The sequence below is a fragment of the Plasmodium knowlesi genome (genome assembly GCF_000006355.2).
Source record: "Plasmodium knowlesi strain H genome assembly, chromosome: 4".
Classification (NCBI taxonomy): Eukaryota; Apicomplexa; class Aconoidasida; order Haemosporida; family Plasmodiidae; genus Plasmodium; species Plasmodium knowlesi.
The window spans coordinates 227,268-249,083 of NC_011905.2; the positions used below are offsets into that span (position 1 = coordinate 227,268).

A 21,816-nucleotide genomic window follows, 5' to 3' on the forward strand; every position below is an offset into this window, starting at 1 on the left:
ATCCCCGGGTTTCGTCCCCTTTTATTTTCCTTTTTTCCTTTTTTCCTTTTTTCCTTTTTTCTTTTTTTCCTTTTTTCTTTTTTTCCTTTTTTCTTTTTTTCTTTTTTTTTTTTTTTTTTTTTTTTTTTGTCTACAAAATTTCCTCGTACAATACAGCCTGTAACATTTTGCGTGCTACATCGTTGAGTACCCACCATTAATGTGATGTTTACTTTTAATAGCCTTTTCATAATTACATTTTTAAAGACTAAGGAAAAAGAAACGTCAGATCGAGTTTAATTTTTTTTTTTTTTTTTTTTTTTTTTTTTTTTCTTATCTATGGTGGCATGGCGGGGAGGACGTTAGGTCCACCCGTAAAACAAGCCTCATCACGGATGTGAAGCGACGTACCAAATGGTGGCCGAATGGTAGCCGAATGGTAGCCGAATGGTAGCCGAATGGTAGCCGAATGGTAGCCGAATGGTAGCCGAATGGTAGCCGAATGGTAGCCGAATGGTAGCCGAATGGTAGCCGAATGGTGGTCGGACGGTGGTCGAGCGATGCCCTCCACTAACCAAGCCTACTTCCTAGACGGAAGCGGAAGCACGTACAGGGTGCCTATGGTATCGATGCCCAAAATTTGTATGTCACTTTTCTGCGTCTTATTCGCCCTACCAGACTTGTTCGACTTCCCGCTTCTGTTGGAGGCATTTTCAGTGAGTAGATCCTCCGTGTCCGGTTCTTGGTAGAACTGCGCCAGGCATATGTTGTACTCCCCGGGGTTCTTTATCTGCGTGGAAAAATGCGCCGTGTCATTTTCTGTGTCCATTCATACAGTGTGTGTGTGTGTGTGTGTGAGCAATGTGGGGTTCACCACACGTTTTACAGCCCGCGCCTCTCATACCTTGATATTCTCCAAGAGGATCTCGTTGTGCAGTAACTTGGTGAAGACAGGCTCCAGCAGTATGCCCTCTGACTCCAGAATATTTTTTTCGATGCTCCTTGGGCTGCGCATGGGGGAAGTGAAAATCCAAGGTGGTGGTAAAAGAAGCCGGCGAATTGGCAATCAAGCGATGGTCATACTGACGCGTCCGGGGGGGGGTGCCACCACCCAAAGAGTAACAGTCGCGTGGACTAAAAATATTTTTTTTTTCAAAATTACGAGCACGTGGATCCCTTATTCACAACGAGCAACTGCAGACATTCGTGTAAGTTGTATCCCTGTAGAAGGAAGGATGAAAAAACAAAGGGAGGAGAGAGAGATATGTCATAACGGGTGGTGTTTTCACTTGTGCCTTTCTTTAACTCCCATCTCTTCGTAGGTAGAAAAGACAAAATAGACCACCATGCGGTAATGGTGAAATGGGAGCTCCCCTTTTTTTTTTTTTTTTTTTTTTTTCTTCCAACCCGAATGGTGATGAACTGAGGTGTCTGTCCGCGTTCACCCTGAAGAAGTGCAAAGTATAGTTTCGTGTGCTTTTGCATGTACAGATGGAAGGAGGAATTTACCCATGTGGAAATCATCACCACATTCAATAAGGGCCATTCCACTTCATGAACAGTACCGAGGCAAAGATAGAATATTTTTTGTTCCTCTCCGGCTCAGCTATGGCACAGTGATGGAAATCCTGCATGATGGGGTGGTAAAACAATTCCAGTGAATCATCCAATTCGTTAAAAAAGGAGTGTATGAGGGGGGGAGGGTATAACTCCCAATGGATCCTCTTCACTAACAGTTGGGCATGTGCCTTTGTGCAGGTCCGCAAACGGCTCGCAGATTTTTTGAATTTGACTTCCTCTCTGATCTAATTTCTGCAACACGCGGAAGGAAAGGAAAGGAAATTTATTTCCATTTTGAATGACATTGTCTCACAATGGTTTCACTTTTTCACAACCAAATGGACACAGAATGTTTTCACGCCGCTGTGGGCGCCATGTCTATATCTCATCTCCTTACGTAGCACTGAGTTGGATGACTTGGATTGTTGTGGCAACTTTTTCTCACGCAATCTGGGATGAGGAAAGAAAAAACAATTTACAGAGAATCATTTTTTTTTTCTCTCTGTGTGTCCTTACGCACTAGTGGGTAACTGTCATTCGTAATTGGGAGGGCTGTTGCAGTGGCTTCATCTCTATGAAGTGCACATACCCATTGGACAGAACAACTTCCTCTTGTTTTCATCTCCTCCTAAGACATAAAAAGGGATGCAAAAAAAAAAGTGAGTCCTTTCATCTTCCTGTTAAGCGTGCATTTACATCATTATGTTGTTATTATTTTTATTTTATTTTTTTGCATTACTGTGCTTGCTTCCACTGGATACATTTTCTTCTTGTGCATTCTGCAATGGCCACGAGGGGGAAGAACACATTTAGGCACCTTTCCAGCATGTTCAGGAAAAAGTGTGAAAAAAAAAGGAAAGAAAAAAGACCCAACAATCGGTGTGCCAAGTTGCACACAAAGGGAGAACACAAGACATTTGGATGGAGACAACAGCTTTTATTTTTTCCTTTCCTTTCTATTTTTTTTTTTTTTTTTTTTTTTCGCCTCTTCATTCCGTACGTCGTATTTTTTCAAGTCGGAGAAATTCGACAACCCGTAGCCTGTGAGAGGGAATAATTAATTGGATGTGCCAAAGGGGATAAAAAAAAAAAAAAAAATGGGAGCCAAGAAGATGAGACCCCTGCAACATATAGCCCTGCACACACGTGGTACATCTCTTCCACTCTCACCATTCTCGTTAATATATTTTTGCAGAGCCACATCCGATGATTGTTTCAACTTTTTTAAATCTTCGTTGATCTAAAATGCGTGGAAATGGGTTTGATGCATCGTAATGGAAACTGTCCATTGGGGAATTTCGGTGATTCAATGGGGGAGGAAGTAACCTTCTTTACATGCACGTCTTGCTAAGCCATTTTCCTTTCCCCCCCCCCTTTGTTGTAGTGTACATATCGACTTACCTTCATCAGTCGCAGTGTCACTATCTCCACCGACTTCTGTATCAGGTCTTTATACAACTTGTACTCCTTGATCCTCCCCATGGCCTCGAATTTCAACTTCAGTTCTTGCTGCAGGTTTAAGGGCGTGTTGAATGATGTATGAAGATTACGTTAATTGTGCCTTATTTTTGTATCATTCACGCTAAGAAAGGGCACCCTCCCCCTTTCCTCATGCTGGAATATCTCTCCCTTACGTTTTTCAAATCCCTGTGGCGATTTAATTTGTCCTTTAGCCCATGAAAAATGGCATCAATGCTCGACAGATTTTTGTGCATTTTTTTATCCAGTGTAAACATATTGGATTCATAATTTCTTCCTCCTACTTTGCTCTGTCTTTCGTCCTGCTTTGGGCCCTGCTTTAGGCCCTGCTCTTGGCCTTGATTTGGCTCCTCCTTTTTATCCTCCCTTTGACCCTCCTTTTGACCCTTCCCTTGGCCCTTCTCCTGAGATGGGAAAAGTGAAAAAGAAGGAATGATCAAGAAGATGAAAGAGTCTCTACTCTTCACCAGATAAGATAACCCCTCTATGCTCCGTCAAAGGTAATCTCATACGCGGTGTCCACACTGCACTCGTGCCTCCTTCCTCTGACCAACTTACCTGACCCAACTGGACAGTACCATCTGCGGCTGGTGATACCATCTCCAATGTGCTCTTCTTTCCAAGGGAGGCTTCTTCCGTGGGGGATACTACTCCGTGCGGATTTGCTCCTCCATGTAATTCTTTGTTCTCCAAACCTTTGCCCTTTTGGAGAACATCACTAGTGTGTATATCTGCATTAGTTTTTGCGTCGCCCTCAGGTTTTCCCCCTTTTGGTGCCTTTCCCTCAAAGTTATCCCAGGCTGGGACTTCGTTTTTGTTTTTGAGCCCCTTCCCTTTTTTTTCTGTCTCCTCTTCAGCCGCCTCTTCCATATCGTCATCACCGTCAACATCTGCATCGGCATCCACATCATCACCATCATCAATATCGGCGTCAATATCGGCGTTACCATCAGCACCCACATCAGCACCCACATCAGCACCCACATCAGCACCCACATCAGCACCCACATCAGTGTCAACACGACTCCTTTCTACTTTCGCTTTTTCGGCATCTTCCTCCCCTTGTGCCATCTCCACATGTTTACTCTCTCCTAGCTCCTTGTTACCTCCTTCAACTTCACTTTTTTTGCCTTGTGTGTTCTCTTTAGCCGTCTCCCCTTGAATCTCGTTGCTCTTCCCGATTTCTTTTCCCTCATGTGCATTTCTATCTCGCGACAAGTCCACATTCACCTCTACCCCATGGTTGTTGTCTTTGCTTGGAGCAACTATTTTCCCCTCCTTCCCATTTGCGCTACTATTGCTTCTTAATTGTGTCTTTGAGTCACTTATTCTCGTTGGTTCATCCATGGGAATCTCTGTTTTTTCCGCCACGACAATCGTGTTGGTGCTCTTTTGAGCCTCTGTTTTCGCTTCTTGCACGTTCGAATTACTACCAGGTACCGATTCCTCCTTTTCTTTTACTCCATTTATATCATTTTCCTTTTTTGAGTCCACTTTTTTTTCAGCCATCACACTATTACCAGTGCTTTCGGAGCTCTCCTTCTTTGCCTTCAATTTGTCATCATTCTTGTTTTTCTTTCCCCCTTCCGTCTCCTCCTCATCCTCCAGGTCGTCATCATCCTTTTCCTCCTTTACATCCTCTAGATCCTCCGTATCGTCTGCATCCTCTGAATCCTCCTTATCTTCTTCATCATCGTTTTCTTCTTTCTCCTTCATGTCACCCTTATCCCCTTGGGTGTCACTTTGACTTATCGTTTGGCCTTTGCTTTGGCCTTCACTCTGGAAAACCGCTTTTTTTTCCTCCTCAATCTCCGTTTCAATGGTCTTCTTCGCGGCCACCTTCCCCTCCTCATTCCCCTCCTCTTTCGCCTCCTTGTTCCTTTCTACGGTGCAACTTCCATCACCGTCTTTTACAGCACCCGCGTCAACAGGTGCCTTATCTTTCCCTTGATCTTCCTTCGGTTTGTTCATTTTTTGAATACTCTGCGATTCGCTCTTGGGTTCGTCTTTCTTCTCATTGGAGGCAACACCGCCTACCGTATCACTGATCTTTTCTGCGCCAATTTCATCAGTCACCGCCACTGCTCCCACCTCATCGTTGTCCACACTCAAACAACTGTTAATTGTGCACTCCTGCAGGAAACTCGCCCCTGAGGGGGAGTCTGACGAAGAAAACTCAGCTTCGCTAACATAGTCACTTGTTTGTCCTCCGTGTTCCTTGGGGGAGAAGGTGCCGCCACTGAATGTGTCATCCGGTTTTTCCTTGCCCCCCTCGTGTGAATCCAAGTGGTAGGGGGTAATGGATATTGCGGGTTCTATGCGGGTGGAAGAGAGTTGAATAAAATGTAAAGAAAGGGGTAGGACAAAATGGAGGCACGAATCGAATACAAAAAGCGCAAAAAAAATCGTTTTAGCAATGCCCCCCCTGTGGTGATCTTCCTATCGCTACCTTTGTTCCTGAGAAGCCCCTTTGCGCACAGAACCACCAACGGCAAAAACAAATATTGCATCTTGTCCAGGCTGGATCAGTAACATTAAGGAGGGGAGTGTCTCCTGTGGGAATGATTCTCGTGAGGATACCCCTCACGGAGCAACGGAGGTGGATAGACAAATTACTTGACAGATAACCGTTTCAGCCGACATTCGACCCCGCTACCCCCTGCACAGGCAAAATTCTGGAATCGCCCTAACCACTGCGTCTTTTTTTTTTAGGGGGGGGGACCACTCTACGAAGAGTACCGTCCTTGGAGCTAAACATTCATTTGGTGTTCCTGCGTAGATAGCGAAAGTATGATCCTCCAAGAAGGGGAAGAAAATATATATATATATATATATATAGAATGGATGCTCCTGTTTTTTCCTCCTCCCTGTTGGAAAACCTCCAAAGGTAATTCCTACGAATCCATCTGTTGCGCACGTTTTCCCACGTTCTGATGGGGGTAAAAAATGGTGCAATTTTTTTTTTTTTTTTTTTTTTTTATTTGTTTGTTCTTAATTTGTGAGTTTTTGTCTTTGAGGCGAAAGAAAATGAGGACACACAAACATTCGCATAAAGGCATGCGTCCACATTGACGTACATTTGCGTGTGCTAAGTGTGTGCATATACAAATGGTCAGTGCCCCTGTGAGGAGGTGAAAAAACCTGGGGGATATGTTCACTCGGAGGTGAAAAAACCCGGAGAATACCTTCACTGAGCGCTCGCAAGACGCTTCAAACACGCATGCTCGCATGCACTCGGGAACACATACTCAGATATGACGCCGGGAGGACATATTTATCGTAAACCGTAGGATGGGGGAGGCAAGAAATCAGCCACCACCGAAAAAAAAAAAAAAAAAAAAAAAAAGAACAAAAAAGTTGTATGCATTTGTAGTGCATTTTGTCTATTCGTTGTTGACTTCGCAGGGGTTGGAAAAATGGGTACATGGAAACGCGGAAAAATCGACACATGGAAGAAATGAAAAAATGAGACGCGAAAAAACCAAGCTCCACAAAGAAGAAATGCGAAAAAAAAAAAAAAAAAGAGGTGTAAAAAAGAAACTGCGCAAAACTGAAAGGATGCACAATCGCATTTGCCCAACAAACGCGCATTCTCCCCTACCAAACGACACACCGTCGCGTAGCACATTTCCCGGGCCGTCCTCTCCCCGAAACAGCTCCCACAGTGAATACCAATTACGTGTAAACAAAAACAGAAAAATTAAAAATGTACTTGGCAAAAGCCTAAATATACAGTAAAAAAAAAAAAAAGAAAAAAGAAAAAGAAAGGAAGATAAAAAAAAATCATAATTAAAAAATGACTGACCAACAAACTTGTCCTGGGTTGCTGTAGGGGATGGGGGTTGCGGCACAGGACAGTATACCATTTGGCAATTATATGCTACACGACGCGGTGGAGGAAAAAGAAAAAAAAAAAAAAAAAAAAATGGAGTGCAAAATGAAGGTAGAGAATTGGCGACAACAAAATTTACCCACATCGTGCGAAGGATGAGGAGGGGGGCTGAACAAACATACAAATTGTGCCAATTGAAGATGATCATGTGCGGAATTAGACGGGAAAAAAGAGGTGGTGAAAAAAAAATAAATAAATAAAATAAATTAACAAATGAAACAAATATCGTCGCTGCCACATGTTGGATTTTTTTTTTTTCTTCTTTTAATTTAATAATTATAATAATCCTAATCTGAACTGTGGAGGAGGAAAAACCCAGCACAAAAAATTGGTCCAGCCGTCTAGGTAACCAGGGGAAAAAAGAAGAGACTGGCTTCCACATATGTCGGGCGCAGGAAAAAAAAAAAATCTGTGGACACGTCGACCAAACGGGTATAATAAGGCAACTTACGCACAAGGAACTCTCTTCACAAATCTTGATAATTCATTGGCTTGCAAGAAAAGCCGGCCAGGGCGTTTTTCGAAATCAAGTAGTTTATAAATCCCTCCAAGTTGTACTTATGCCTCTTCCACAGGATAAAGCGCTTACGTTCAGCGAGCATGCTGTTTACCTTCTCCTGCACACGCTCCTGTATATCGTCCAGTTGTATATCTACATTCTCAATAATGTCGTTGTGTTTGATAACTTCAATTTTTGTTATTTTCAAGTCCTTCACTACAATATCGCTGATATAGTTGGGAGGTGTTTTATCATTACAGTGAGCAGACATGGTGATAGAAAAAGTGGGTTTGCTGCCAATGAGGAAGGCATAAGTACTGATTGGACAAAAGTTCGTTCCTATGCACAGCTTTAAAAAAAGTGGACCTATAATATGCTTGAAATAACCATCCAGGATTAAGTTGTACTTTCCTTTTTCATAATAAAAATGGATATTGGCTATCTTAATAGAACTGATTCCTTGCAAAAAGAGTAAAGTGGCATGGTAGAAGGTTTTCTCCTCGTGATAAATATGGCCAATATTGTAACAAGGCTCCTTTGCCAAGTACTTCTTCGTTTTACACTTCCCAATACTGTTCGGAATGAGGGAATGAAAATGGGCTGACTTAAAGAAGCTATTGAGCCTTCTATTCACTGCATTCATGTCGAACCGGAATACATCCTCCCTTTTAAAGAACACCATAAAGGTAGTGATAAAGATTAATAGAAAAAGAAATCCATGAAGGAGGATATACATTCGTGATATTTTTTCTGAACTTCCCACCCCTAGTACTTTCCTCAGAAGTCTTTCAATAAAAGCGCCAAAACCTTTTCCTCCTCCATCACCACCTCCCTTGCTCTTCTTCTTTCTCCTCTTCTCCAGATGGAATAGCAAAATAGATTTTATGGGCATAAAATTTTTCAAGTATCCCTTGGGGTCATTTTTAAAACTTATTCCTTTTTTTGAGATATCCCCGGATTCTGTTTCTTCAACTTGGTTTTCACCTCCAGAGGTAATCACTCCTTCCTCGTTTCCGTTTTCTCCTTTTCCTGAGGGGGTTGAGCTTTCAGATGCCACCACAACAGCTCCTCCTCTAGGGGAGTCACCTTCCTCCTGCTTCTCCACCTCTGCTGAAGAGGAACGTTGTTTTTCACCATCTCCTAAACCATCATTGGGTGCATTTCGCCCTGTATGCGTTGTACCGCTGTTCACAAAGCACTCATCTTGGTCGACGCTTCTCTCCCCTGTAGGCACTTCTTCTGGTGCATCCGTTCCAACTTCCCTCGGCACGCCCGTTGGCATTTCCGTGTTTCCCGCGATGGTCGGTGCGATGGTCTCTGCGGGCTGCGCTTGCCCCTCCTCGGCGCTCATCTGCGAGTCCCTCTCAGAAACCAGGTTAAACTCAACCATCTCGTCGTTGTCAACACGCGTATTCTGATACCCCAGACTTGTGTCATTCTCATACACGCGGTACATCATCATGGTTTGCACAGTGTCCGTATGCTCCTTCGTAATTTGGTTGTGCTTTATCGACGGTGAGAAAAAGTGCTCCTTCTTCAGCAGAAATTGAAAGAAGTAGGAGTAAATGGGCACATGCCAATGCTCGTGCTTCTGAATGTTTAGATCCACAATTTCGCTGTATCGGTTATTCTGAAAAAGAGCGATTCTCTTCTTCGTCTTCTTTAGCTTCTTCACGTATAACTCCCATTGACTCACATACAGGTTGATTGAAAGGCACAAGAGACCATACACAACGAACAAGAAAAATTTGCAAAACTTTACTGTGCTACTCTTGTATAAAACCAATATGTTTAAATTATGCGTATGCTTTACTATCTGATAAAACGTCAACAAAGAAATGGAAATAATTTCTCCAAGTGATATATGCATACAGAATGAACAAATGGAGGTGAAAAAGACGGACAGGGAAAAATAAAAGTTTAACATCCTACTGAAAATAAAACTGGTATTTATATCTTCACTCTTGCTACTCGAAACGGTACTATTATTTGGAGATGTCAGATCATCCGAAGTGTTTGAGAGACGATCATTCTTTTCAATCTCCTTCTTTATATATAAATAGTTGTAACGTTCTGATACCATCATCTTCTGATTTTCCTCTACCTCTGGACTGAATACCAACTCGTCATTCATTGCACACATCTTCTTATACCCACGCGAAAAATTAACATAATATAGATTCATAAATAACACACTTAAAAAAAAGGATATTCCAATTATGACAGGGAATATAAATGGTAACATAACGAAGAAAGGATAAATGTAACTTCTGTTTATCTTCAACTTTAGAATGTTGAGCATGTCTATGAAATCGATTAAGATTCCCTCCACGTTGAAGTTGAAATAACTCAGGTAGATATATATACCCACCATGCTGCATTCCACCGCTGTTATTAAGTACACACAGAGACATAGGAAGAGAAATAGAAAACACGCATACCATATCTTGATCTTGTTTAATCTACATTGATGGAAATTCATCTTCAATAAAGAGTTAAACTTTTTTTTTTTTAAATATATGTATGCGTCATTATTTTTCATCACCTTGTATTGGTAATTTATATTGTTCAAAGTTTGGAGCTTGTTATAACATAGGAGTTGCTTCTCGTACCTTTCGTGTGGTTGCAATTGTGTTGATTCTAGATTTACTTTTTTTTTACTGTGTCTTCCTCTTTCATTTACACTATTATTAAGATCCTCATGATCATATGTTATCAGTTCTGTTTCTCCTTTCCAACTGCCACTCCCTCGCTGCATTGCTCCACTAAAGTGAATTTCACGTGAATGTATCCCTCTTTGGTTGACCCTCGGAATGGAAGGATCAAGATGGTACACTCCTCGATGGGTAATTATTCCTGTCGTTCCTGATGTATAATCCCCTTGCATGGATCCCTCCTCATGGAAAACTTTCTTTTTCCCACCTTTCCGGTTTTTCTTTGCAAGACCCATCCATTCCACTCCCTTTCGCAAAATGGAATCAAGTTGCTCTGGATTGTTTCCCCCATTATTATTATTATTATTATAATTATTATTATTATTATTATTATCATCATCATCCTCCTCTCCTTCATCGAGGTTTTTTCCTCCCCCACGTTTCAAATCAATTTTATTCACTTCGACAACGGGTGAGTCGTTTTTTCCGTTCTTCAACTTCCCATGGAACTCTACCCCCTCACCCTTCACGCAGTCCAACATCCTGTTATCTCGTGCATCCTCCTGGAGACTGTTCCTGACACTTAGACACCTCTCCGTAGGCAAGGCATATATTTTTATGTTACTCCTTTTAAATATTCTAATTTTAAGTGATGTTAGCGTGAGCAGGAAGAAAGATGAAATGGTGGACAGTAGACAGTAGTTTAAAAAATGGTATGCGCCACTTAAAATCTTCGCCTCCAGCAGGTACAGATTTAAGGAGGATACAATGAAGAGCGAAATCAACACATCCACAAACTGGAACCTAGAAATGGAACTGAGGATGCTGAATTTTTTCAAAATGAATTGCTCATTTTCGTTCACTGTGTTAATAAAAAAAATATCATCTTCCTCCTCTTCTTTTTCTTCCTCTTCATGCTGCAGACTAAGATTATACAACTTGAAGAAACAGTAAAAATTGTCGCTCACCATTATAAACTTCAAAATGGGGATGATTATCGAAAAGAACAAAAGCATGCCCATGTTGAAGTAACTCTTGCTCGTGAATAGCAGCCATATTGACTCCAGGATGGAATTCTCGTATACTTGCGTTGTGTCTGCGATGATGTCTGGAAAAAAAAAAAAAAAAAAAAAAAAAAAGATAAAAAGGGGAAAACAATTCTGATTTCGTCTACATCATCGGTGTGGGTGCACACGAAAATGGTTTGATCCTCAACTGGGCATGTGCCTCCACTTACTTCCGTGAAAAACGATCTTAACGGCCGGGTTAATAATTCCATTGATGAAAAAGAAGTAAGAAATGTAGAAGAGAATAAAAGACAAAAACAGGCTGTTGTTAATAATGTAGATTTTCCTCTTGTTCGAAATGGTAAACTTGCGTGCGATGTGCTCCCTACACTTGCTGTATATATTGTTCAGAGACGCCATCATTTTGGAGAGTGTTTTTTGGGAAGAAGGTTTTTCGGACGCAAGCGATTTACGGCAGCGGCGGCGTGTGCTTCGGAATGTGATGCGTAACTCATTTGCGTTTCTGGACTTTAGCCTCTTCTTTTTTTTTTTTTTTTTTGTTTCATGATAGGCGCGAGAATCTCATCGATTCGCAGCTTTATGTTTGGTAAAACAAAGAAAGCTTGGGCTCATGATTAGGCGGGGGGTGCTGCAGTAGTAGCCCGGGAGTAACAGGATACGGTGTTAGCTCGCGACCTCCTGCGCCCTTAAGTGGATACGCACGAAGGGTTGACTTCGCCCAGGCGAATGTTCCTTGGCGAGGGTACTAAGCCCATGCCACTAGGAGGATGGAACTGGAAAAACACAAACAAGGCGTATATACTACGCTTTACGGGTAAACAGGGCCACGAAGTAAGTACTCAAAAACACGCACGTACGAATGCTTAATGGAAATATCCCAGCTAGGTAAGGGGAAGAAAAAAAAAATATATATATATATGGAATCAAAAAAGTTAATTTCATGCCCGTGAAAAGTAGATAAGCCTTTCAGGTATACATACAATGAGAATACAATGAATGCTCTCAATTGGTACTGCCATGCAAAGTTATATATTATTATATACTTGGCAGAATGGCATCGAAAATCTCCAAGAAAAGAAAAAAAATAAAATAATAAGCGAACAGATTGAATAGCGTAAGTGGCGCCCGACAGCATCAGAAACATATAATTACGTGTATAAATTCATAATGCCATCCGCATATAAATTTTGTGACGGAAAGCATTTGGCGAATCTATTATAGGGAAAAATGTAGAAGAGATGGTACTCCAAAAGAAAAAAAAAAGAAAAAAAAAAAAAAAAAAAAAAAAGCTTATACGCATAATGAGTATAGTAACATATATAATATAATAAATATATTCATGGTGGCGCGCGCCTAGGCAATCGCTTGGCTTCGTAACGCACTCCTCAACACGAATGCTGTGCGCGTGGGAAAGAAAGTCCGCACAGGTAGTACCATTGTAAATTGTTCATTTACAGATAAGTAACGTCCTATATAAAAGAGTAAAAATGATGATGAGTCACCATGCGTACGGCACACAAATACATATGCAATGGCTTCTGACGCATAGGTGAACTACCGGTAAATCGGTAAAATTGAGGAAGAGAGAAAAAAAAAAAAAAAAAAAAAAAAAAAAAAAAGGAAATTATCTAATTCTGTAATTTCTGCTGTCATAGTCATTTGGAAAAAAAATTTCGTAATTACAACGTTGCTCCTATTTTCACGTTTACCCATCGCGCAGCCTTTTCGACCAATTGACAAAAACACACTTAACACCTTAAAAAGGCGGAACGCTCAAGCTGCCCCCGTTTGGAAAAGTTCCCGCAACAGAAGGGGTGGATGGATGTACACATATATACGCATAATTGCAACCTGTACGAGAATTTGTCTTTCATGGCCAACCTATTTTCATGAATATATTTTTTTACACTTGTGCGAACTGATCCAATCGTGTTGTAAAAAAAAAGAAAAACATGACTCCCCTTCGGGGGCAAAATTTCCCCCGCAATTGAGGAAAACAAAAAAAAAAAAAAAAAAAACACCGCGCTGGCAAAAAAAAAAAAAAAAAATGCAAAATTTAAACGGACTGAACAAAGGCAAAACAATAGTTGGAACAAAAAAAGGAAAACCAATACAAGTTGGTGACTGTAGATAGAAGTGTACAATTCCGTGTGCGTAAAAAAAAAATTACACAAATGGACAAACCGATTGTAGAATTCATTTTTCTAATTGTTCGCAAAAAAAAGTTAAGGAGTAGCGGAGGGGGGTGTACATTTTAATAAGTGGTACTTAATATATGTCCCTGCTGAAGTTCAGCTCATTTAATCAACTTGCTCGGAAAAGTTGTTGGTTCAATGTTCGGTTCAATGATGTGAAGAAAGGAGGTAACCCCCCCCCGGGGAATATTTCAACATTTGGAAAAGCAAATGTTTGTTACGCTCCGGGGGTGTTCGCACCTGGGAGTAGTCATATAAGTAACATCCCCGGGTATGCGTCAAACGTGTGTTTTTCCCGTCCAACTCGAGGAACTATTTGTGCCTTCTCCTGCGCAACAACAACAACAAAAAAAAAAAAAAAAAAAAATGCAACATATATAATGCAGTTCTGTTGCTAAAATTCACGCCTCTTTTTAAAACGCCCCAGAATTACACTGGAGTGACTTCCATTCCTCGCAGAAATGAACAAATGGGGTTGTAGAAACCCGACGGGGTGAATTTCATGCAGCGTTCCCAGATTAATGACTTTCTTCCCATTTCCTATTCTCCAACGAACAGTTAAATTATGAATGAGCACAAAGTCCAGACAGATTCCCCCCTCCTCTATATTGTTTTCCAAATTGGGAAAGTGCACATAGAGCACCCATGCACACAGGGTAAAAAAAAAAAAAAATAAAATATAATAAAAAATAAAAGTTATTACCTGTTCAGAAAGAAAATGGCCTCTTTTTAGCTATTTCTTAGCCATTTTAAAGCTAGCTGGAAAAAAAAAAAAAAAAAAAAAAAAAAAGTACATCTAAATATGTGTGCATAATTATGAACTCACTTATGCGCAAAATTATGCTTCCTTCCGCGAACACGCTCAAATCCGATCCGCACACAGGATTAATCTGAGCCCTACCGAGGAAGTACACTTCCCTCCATTTTTCCTAGGCACTTGTCTGTATGTCTTTCTCTATATGTGTGCTTATTTGTGAATCCTGTCCATGCACACTATAAGGTGAATTCCCGCACACTTTTGCATTTTTTTTGGAGGGAAAAATTAAAACCCCCCTTCTCAGTTTCATCACACGAAAAGTCTACATTACTTACAAGACAAACGCGCGTGCGCGCAGTGAAGCAACTAGTCCTTTTTTTTTTTCTCTCTCTTTTGCCCCTAAATTACCGCTAAAAATTGCACAAGATGATTTACTCTTTCCCAAGTAGCGCCCTAAACGAGTTCCGCTTAAGTGAAGAACAAATAATCGAAAATTTCACGCGCAACCAAAATGGTTCGAAGCAGGACACGCCGCAGTTGGTGTGTGCCCCCAAGAGGGACGATGACCCTCTGAATGAATACCTTCACCAGCGCCCACCTAACGAGGTGGAAAGACGCAGAATGCCAGTCCTCGCACCTGGCAGAGATCTTGCCCCTACGGATCATATCACACTTAACTGTAACAATTTCGGTAATGGACCACAAGGCGGTACATTCGCTTCCCTCTACCTATGCGATGCATATATGATCCCACTCGTTAGGGTCAGGCGAATCGTAAAAAGGAGGGGAAAAAAGAAAAAGGAAAGAAAATTTAAAAATTCCCCCCTCGTTTTCTTCATCAGATAACGCCCGCGTGACGGACTATCCCATTGAAATCCTGCTACGCAAAATCAAGAACTTAGAAAATGAAAAAAAATACCTACTGAAGTCATTGGAGAATAAACAGAACGTCGAATTGGAGTATAGGAAGGCACTTGAGACACAGGTAAAAGGAGACAAAAAAATGTTGGGTACAAGGCGGGTTGATTACTTCACCAAATGGTGGGAGCATTTAGGGAGGACTTACCTCCCTATGTGCAGCCAAACAAGTGAATCACCCAAATGGGATATATCACAAAAGAACTGTAACTTCCGCGAACACACTGAACGTGTCGAATTCCCTTTTCCCTCCCCCTTTTACACACAAAAACCCCCAGGCCGCATTTGTCAGCGCAGAGAATAAAAAGTCACAATTCTACGAAAACGAATGGCTGCACATGAAGTCGCAAGAACACTCGTTCATGTAAGGGAATTGAACGGAGGACAATAATTAACAGACTGAGAAACTTCCTCTGTTATTTTTTAAGATGATTCCAGTTTGTATTTTCCCACTTTGCAATTGCGATTGAAAAAATTATTTGTCCACCATCGTTGTATGTGATACATGATGAGTGATGAGGTTCCCCTCTGCACAAAGATATTATCGTTCCATGGATTCCTTTCCCTTTTCGAAGGACCTCCGGGAAATCCCCCATGAGGAAGACGCTGGAGTTGTTTTACGAAGATGATGGTCTGTACAAGGTGAGAGCGAAAAGGAAAAATGGAAAATGGAGATCAAGGGAGAGGGATGCAAAAAAAGAGAGAACGGTGAACAATGCCCCCTTCATTTCTACCACATGCAGAAATTAGGAAGACTCACCAGTACCCAAGAAATTTTCATCGCTAACTTGATCGAGGACCATAAGAACTTGGCTCTGGAAAGGAACTCCATTTCGAGGAAGTACCAAGAGGCAGTGGTAAGCTTGGATATCCAGAGGAGAGTCTCTGTAGATAAGGACATCATAACCATATCACGTCTGATCCCCTTTTCGTATAGACGCACAACAACAGAGTAATGATCACCCACCCACCCTCTTGCAGGATGCCAACTTCCAACTCTATCAACAAAACGAAATGCTCAAAGCGCAAAATATAAACCTCGTGGAGAGGAACAAAGACGCGATAGATCACCAAATGGTAGGTTTTGAAGGGGAATGATTAAGAGGAGAAATTCCTGAAAATATCCCCTCTATTGTGTTAAGATGTATAAACGCATCTTAGTCAGATTGATTTCCCTCCCCCTTTTTTTTTTTTTTTTTTTTTTTTTTTGACCCTCTCCCTAATCCTAATAGGAAGAAAAATTGGTTGCACTGAATGCCTCACTCATTCATGTCCAGAAGGAAAATATACAACTCAGAGGTGAGTTTCCATTGGCAATATCATCAATTGGTCCCTTTACAACAAATGCAATGCACTCCAGTTGGTTATGTAGTCTAAACTATATGCATGTCCACGCCAATACAATGGATAAAAACGTTCCACCACCATCATCATCCCCGCAGAAAAATTAGACCAGTATACACAGCTCATTGAAAATATAGAAAAATGCTACGAAGTAAGTGCAGAGAAGTCCCCAATAGGGCTAATACCTTGCTGCATCTTCCTCGCTTAAGTGCGTCAGACACTCCCCATAGTTTCTCCCTCTTGCCCCATCAGGTGAATTCCATCAAGGAGGAGTTAACCGAGTTTAAAAAATATTTGCTAAAATGAAACGGAATGGGTGTGCGCAGCGAAGGTTTCAGGCATGTATGTGTTCGCGCGGCCACGATGACAAAAAAAAAAGAAAACTCTCGCAAAGTAGCGTAGTAGTCCAGTTAACTATTTATATCCGTTCATTACTTGTACAAGAGGGAGCGACCCATTTTGGATACCCACAAAGCGTGAAGAATTTAACCACGGATGATTATTCTCCTTCTTTTCACTTCATCCCTTTCACCAATTTAGCTAGCTTATTAATTGTTACCCTCCCGCTTGTATGTCTGCAATCGGAGTCACTCTCCTTATACTGCGTTTCCACCTCGGAACGACGTGTCTTTTTCATTTTTTTTTTTTTTTTTTTTTAATCAATTTGTTTAGCCGAACCGAGGACACGTCCATATAAACTATCCCACGGGACTGAACACGTTATGCAGTTCATCCCCCCAATCCATGTGCTTTCAATTAATACTTAATTTATTCCCATCAAATGGGGGTCCACCATCCCTTATGTTACCATATAACGATGTAAAGACGAGCTAGTCCCGTTTAATCGTTTCCCTCCTATTAATTTTTTGTTACCTCCATTTGGTAAGAATCCCACTCATGCATACACAGAAGTAAGCACCGTTTCGTCCATCCCCCCAATAAAGAGGAAACGTCGTGCCGTATTAATATGTAAAAATACACGCATAAGTACATGATGGCACTCTTAACTCTGTACACATTGATGATACTGAATCATCTCCTTTTAAATGAAACGATAAATGGCCAACACACATTTGAAATGTGGTTCCACGGAAGAGCAAGTGTACGCTACGGTTTTGTTCCTCATAAAGGGCAACGCAGAATTTACACACCTCTTGCCTAGAGGACCGCCGATGATATTCCCTCATACAGTTTCGTTTCGTTTCGTTTTTAAAAAAAAAAAAAAAAGGTTTATCAATTTGGGGGGGAGGCTTCAGCGCACATGCAACTGTGTGTGTGTACACGTTAGATTATATTCCGAGTGGAAGGCAGAAAGGAAAAAAAAAAAAAAAAAAAAAAAGAAAAAGAAAAAAAGAAAAAAAGAAAGAAAGAAAGAAAGAAAAAAAGAAAGAAAGAAAGAAAAAAAGAAAAAAAGATTAATTAGGAAGACAAATTGATGAGGGAGAGGTAAACGCAAACAGATGCATCAAACATAATAAACGTAAAAAACAGGGGAGCCCTCGTCTGTAGGATCAATCAACTTTCGCTAGCGCTATTTTGCCATTTCGCCCCTTCTCCCCTACACTATGTCGTAGAAGCAGTAATGAATCAGCGCCTCTCTCGCGTTCTGTATCCGCGTGAATGGGTTGGGGTCCAACAACTTTAGACACAAGTCGAGCACATCGGGGTGGTTCTGCCAAATGAACGGATCGAAGTTCGGCTTGGTATGCAGTAAAATTTTCTTCTTCAACGAAACAGGCATATCATTACTTATCTGAAACGGAAAACAACCATCCATGAGAGCATACAAAATTACACCACAAGACCATACGTCGTTAGCTGTCGATATTATCCCATCCAATGATTCGGGAGACATGTAGGGGGCTGTTCCACATATGACTTCTGACCTTCTGTTCGGATTAAACTTGCTTGACATGACTTTCTCCATCATGTCCATGTCGATTAAGCACAGATCGCTATAGGAGTTATTTCTCTCCTTCCTTCTTCTCTTCTTTGTAATATAATTTTTTGTAATTTCTCTAAATGTGGAACATCTTGTTCCTTCGTTCCTTTGAAACTTCAACAAGGAAATATTCTTCTGTTCCTTTCTTCGTGACTTGTGCCCCTTCATAAGGAGAAGGGCTTGCATGTAGTTCCCTTCGTGGCTCATTCTATTGAAGTTGCTCTTCCCCCTTTTCAATGCGCAGTAGTCGTCTTCCTTATCGTACCGATGGGAATGAAAAGAGTTTACCGTTATAGAGGACCGTTCCGAAGTATTCGACGAATCTTCGGAGGAGTCGCAAAAATTCGAGTGAGCGGACAAGACTGTCGATGCACGCTCGTCGGGTTGATCCAACGAGGTGCGCGCGGGGACCTCATTGGAAAAGCACCCATTGAAATGGAACCCATTGGAGAAAATCCTACTAGAGTTTATCCCACTGGAGAAAATCCTACTAGAGTTTATCCCACTGGAGAGAATCTTACTAGAGTTTATCCCATTGGAGAGAATCCTACTAGAGTTTATCCCACTGGAGGAGAATATCCCTTGGGAGGACGCGCTGTTCGAGTAGGCCCCACTGGAGAGGAGATCACTAGGAAGGGACTCCCTGGAAGTGGCACCACCTGGAATAGCCTCACAGAGGTATTTTCTCTCCAAGGCCCCTTCCGAATTGGCACCCCCCGAATGTACACCAACACGGGCAACGCGATTAATCTGACCACACCCTCCAGCACGACTTACACGATCTACCCTTCCAACGCCAGTATGACCTCCCCCCTGAACGACGCTTCCAGGTAAACTTCTCAGTGCACAAGAACCAAACTCCTCACCCTCGTAGTCTCTCTTCCGCTTCCTTTTAAACATAATATTTTCTAGCTTTATGTCCCTATGGATGATGTTGTGTGAGTGCAAAAAGTCCAATCCCAACAGAAGGTTCTTCATGATGTACTTAATCTCCTGAATGTCCAACGATCCAGGAACTAAGGACATAAAGTAGTCCAGTAAAGTGCACCCCTCACAATACTCCATTACGATGAAATTGTAGTTGTCTTCATCAAAAATATCATATATAGGAATTACATTTCTGTGTCGATTGTGTTTTAAAAACAAATACTTCTGGAAAAATTCGTTCATGTGATGGTCATCTCTCTCTTCCTTCACAATCACCTTCATTGCATAAGTTTTCTTGTTAAGTACGTTCATACATTTATACACTTGGGACTTTTCGCCACAGTATATAAGACCCACGATACAATACATCTTATTGTAGTACGTACAATTCGGGTTCAAGCAAATGGAGGAACTCATTTCGAGTGGGGTCGTCGTCCAGTTGGGAAAATCCTCCACGTGCGACTTGACTCTTCCATCTTTAATGCTTTCTTCCTTCATTCGGTTTGGTTTACCCTTTTCACAATTATCATCCTCCACCTCTTCACGTTGGTACACACTTATCACGTACTTAATTCCGCTTCCTTGCAAATAATTTTGATCCTCTGAACTGTTATGTGATGATAAGCAACTTTTTTGGAGCCTTTCCAGGCTTGTCTCCTCCCCTTTTTTGGAGCTCATTTTTTTTTTCTTCTTCCCTCTACTTTGGTTCATCCCTCCATCTTCCTTATATTCGAATAGAGAGAATAATGATCCTGGCCTATTTTTTCCTCTCCACTTAACAGAATCCCTCGTCTTGTTGTGTCTCGAACCACTCCTATGATCTCCGCACTTCCTATTCACCACGCGCCTCTTATTTGCCGCTCTCCTTGTCTTCCTTTTCCTCTCCTTCCTCACGTTCAACCACACCCGCTTCCTCTCACTGCAAGAAAAGGTCTTACCCCTTTTTTTGTTCCTTCTTATAGCGTTCGCCAAATACCCCTCACACAGCGCCTTCGTACTACCAACACGAGCTTCTTCTACTTCACCTACACGAGAATCCCTACTGCTGCGGCCACAATGTGGATCACTGAAAGGGGAGAAACGCATCTGATTCTTCCTCCCAAAAATCCTCCCGCTGAACCTACTTTGACTCCTTCCTTTTTGCACATTCTCTGCCGTTGGGTCTAGAGCCACTTTCTGAGTTACTCTACACCGATGACAGCTAAACAAGGTATGACAAAGACGACCGTTGGAGCTTCCATTTGTGTTCCTGCTTTCATTACGCTTTGTCCACGAGTGGGGGGAAGCACAATGCCCCTCAAACTCCTCCCTATGAAAGGAAAGTATGCCGCATGTGCTCGAAACTTCATTTTTCTCTTTTTTTTTTTTTTTTTTTTTCTTCTTTTTGTTCCTGTCTTCTTCTATCTGCTTCACAAACCCTTTTTCTCTATTTGACCCTACAACATTGGTGATAATTTTCTCCCCCCTACTGCACCTCGACCTACAACGAACACCATAACCAGAGTTAACCCCAACAGATGTTATCAGTTTGTCCAGACTTTTATATTTTTTTAAGATGGAAAAATTAAAATCTTCGTTCCCTAAAATAGGGAAAGATGACGATGATGATGATCCTTGATTCGTCTTACGGCAAGCCAAAGAGAGACACGTCTTTGCCTTTTTCTGCCTTTGGAGGGTTCTTCCTTTGTTTACTCCACTAGTAGAAATATTGTGAAGTGAGCACTCTCGAGCCACTACACTGTCACCATTACGAGACACATTCTTGCACCAATCATATGGAATTTCCTCCTTCGATCCCCCCCTGTCGGATGGCGTAGACGGTTCCACAAACTCACTGTAGCAGAAAATGGATTTCTTCCTCGTAATTCTCATTAATTTAAATTTGTTGTAAGAGCTAGCCGTTCCAAGTTTACTATTCTTTTCCATTCTTTCTTCTTTCCCATTTTTGTGACTCCACATGTACAACCACCTCGTGTCGTTATATGATTGCCCCGATCGTTCACCTTCCCCTTTTGCACCTTTACTCTTCCCCTTCCTACGAGACATCAAAATATCCTCACTTCGCCTTATACACTGAGCGACGCTACATGCACTGGTGTTTTTACCCCTACTTCGGAATTCACTCGTCGTCAATTTTTTGCAGGAGGGAAGTATGGAATCGCTGTAGGCCTTTTTCGATGCGTTCATAATTCTACGAAGAAATTTTCCTTCTATGTGTAAATTATGTTCTTTCTGCTTACAGGAAGATGCACCCTTAGTCTGCAGTTGGTACTTCATAGCACCGGTGCTACCAGTATGTGTGTCTTTTTCTCCACCACATGCACCCCTTCTTACTGAAGCTTCGGTGTGTAATTCCAATGAATTCTTCTTTTCCGTTTCCGTGTTGTTCCTCTGTTTGCACTTTAAAACGGCCGATTGCTCTCCATAACTGATCGAATCACTTCTTGCATGTGTGTCTTTGTTACGAATACAAAATCTGCAGTTGGAATTTTCTTCACCTTTCCGACTGCTCGTGACTGTGTCACGGGGACGGAAAACAGAATTCCTCATCACAGGACCATCACACCAGGGGATTTCACTATCACCTCGATTGCAAGAATCGTTGCTGAATGTTTTAATGGAACATTTGAACAACATACCAA

General features: G+C 41.6%; 4 protein-coding genes across 4 annotated transcripts in view; 1 reads left to right on the forward strand and 3 right to left on the reverse strand.

Annotated features, from left to right (window-relative positions):
* Positions 1-559: 559 nt before the first annotated feature.
* On the reverse strand, positions 560-5,528 carry PKNH_0405900 (rhoptry neck protein 6, putative; the record flags this gene model as incomplete). Its single annotated transcript, XM_039113855.1, has 15 exons — positions 560-769; positions 884-986; positions 1,142-1,200; positions 1,387-1,425; positions 1,545-1,607; positions 1,714-1,791; positions 1,937-1,989; positions 2,129-2,167; positions 2,279-2,318; positions 2,540-2,580; positions 2,710-2,779; positions 2,941-3,048; positions 3,174-3,422; positions 3,577-5,333; positions 5,468-5,528. The coding sequence occupies 15 exons, from the start codon at positions 5,526-5,528 to the stop codon at positions 560-562; spliced, it is 2,970 nt and encodes a 989-aa protein (XP_038969467.1).
* Positions 5,529-7,377: 1,849 nt separating this feature from the next.
* Positions 7,378-11,490, reverse strand: PKNH_0406000 (conserved Plasmodium protein, unknown function; the record flags this gene model as incomplete). The annotated part of the gene is made up of 2 exons (XM_002257849.1): positions 7,378-11,171; positions 11,301-11,490. 2 exons carry the CDS (start codon positions 11,488-11,490, stop codon positions 7,378-7,380), a joined length of 3,984 nt encoding a protein of 1,327 aa, XP_002257885.1.
* Positions 11,491-14,469: 2,979 nt separating this feature from the next.
* PKNH_0406100 (conserved Plasmodium protein, unknown function) lies at positions 14,470-16,611 on the forward strand (the record flags this gene model as incomplete). The annotated part of the gene is made up of 9 exons (XM_039113856.1): positions 14,470-14,734; positions 14,886-15,028; positions 15,240-15,325; positions 15,537-15,603; positions 15,705-15,818; positions 15,943-16,038; positions 16,194-16,260; positions 16,404-16,456; positions 16,558-16,611. The coding sequence occupies 9 exons, from the start codon at positions 14,470-14,472 to the stop codon at positions 16,609-16,611; spliced, it is 945 nt and encodes a 314-aa protein (XP_038969468.1).
* A 1,252-nt stretch (positions 16,612-17,863) lies between these two features.
* Positions 17,864-21,816, reverse strand: part of PKNH_0406200 (serine/threonine protein kinase STK2, putative) — a gene marked incomplete at both ends in the record, with an annotated part of 5,076 nt that continues 1,123 nt past the window's right edge. The window contains one exon of the mRNA XM_002257851.1: positions 17,864-21,816. This exon is cut by the window's right edge and continues 1,123 nt beyond it. Within this exon, the coding sequence (XP_002257887.1) occupies positions 17,864-21,816 (3,953 nt within the window).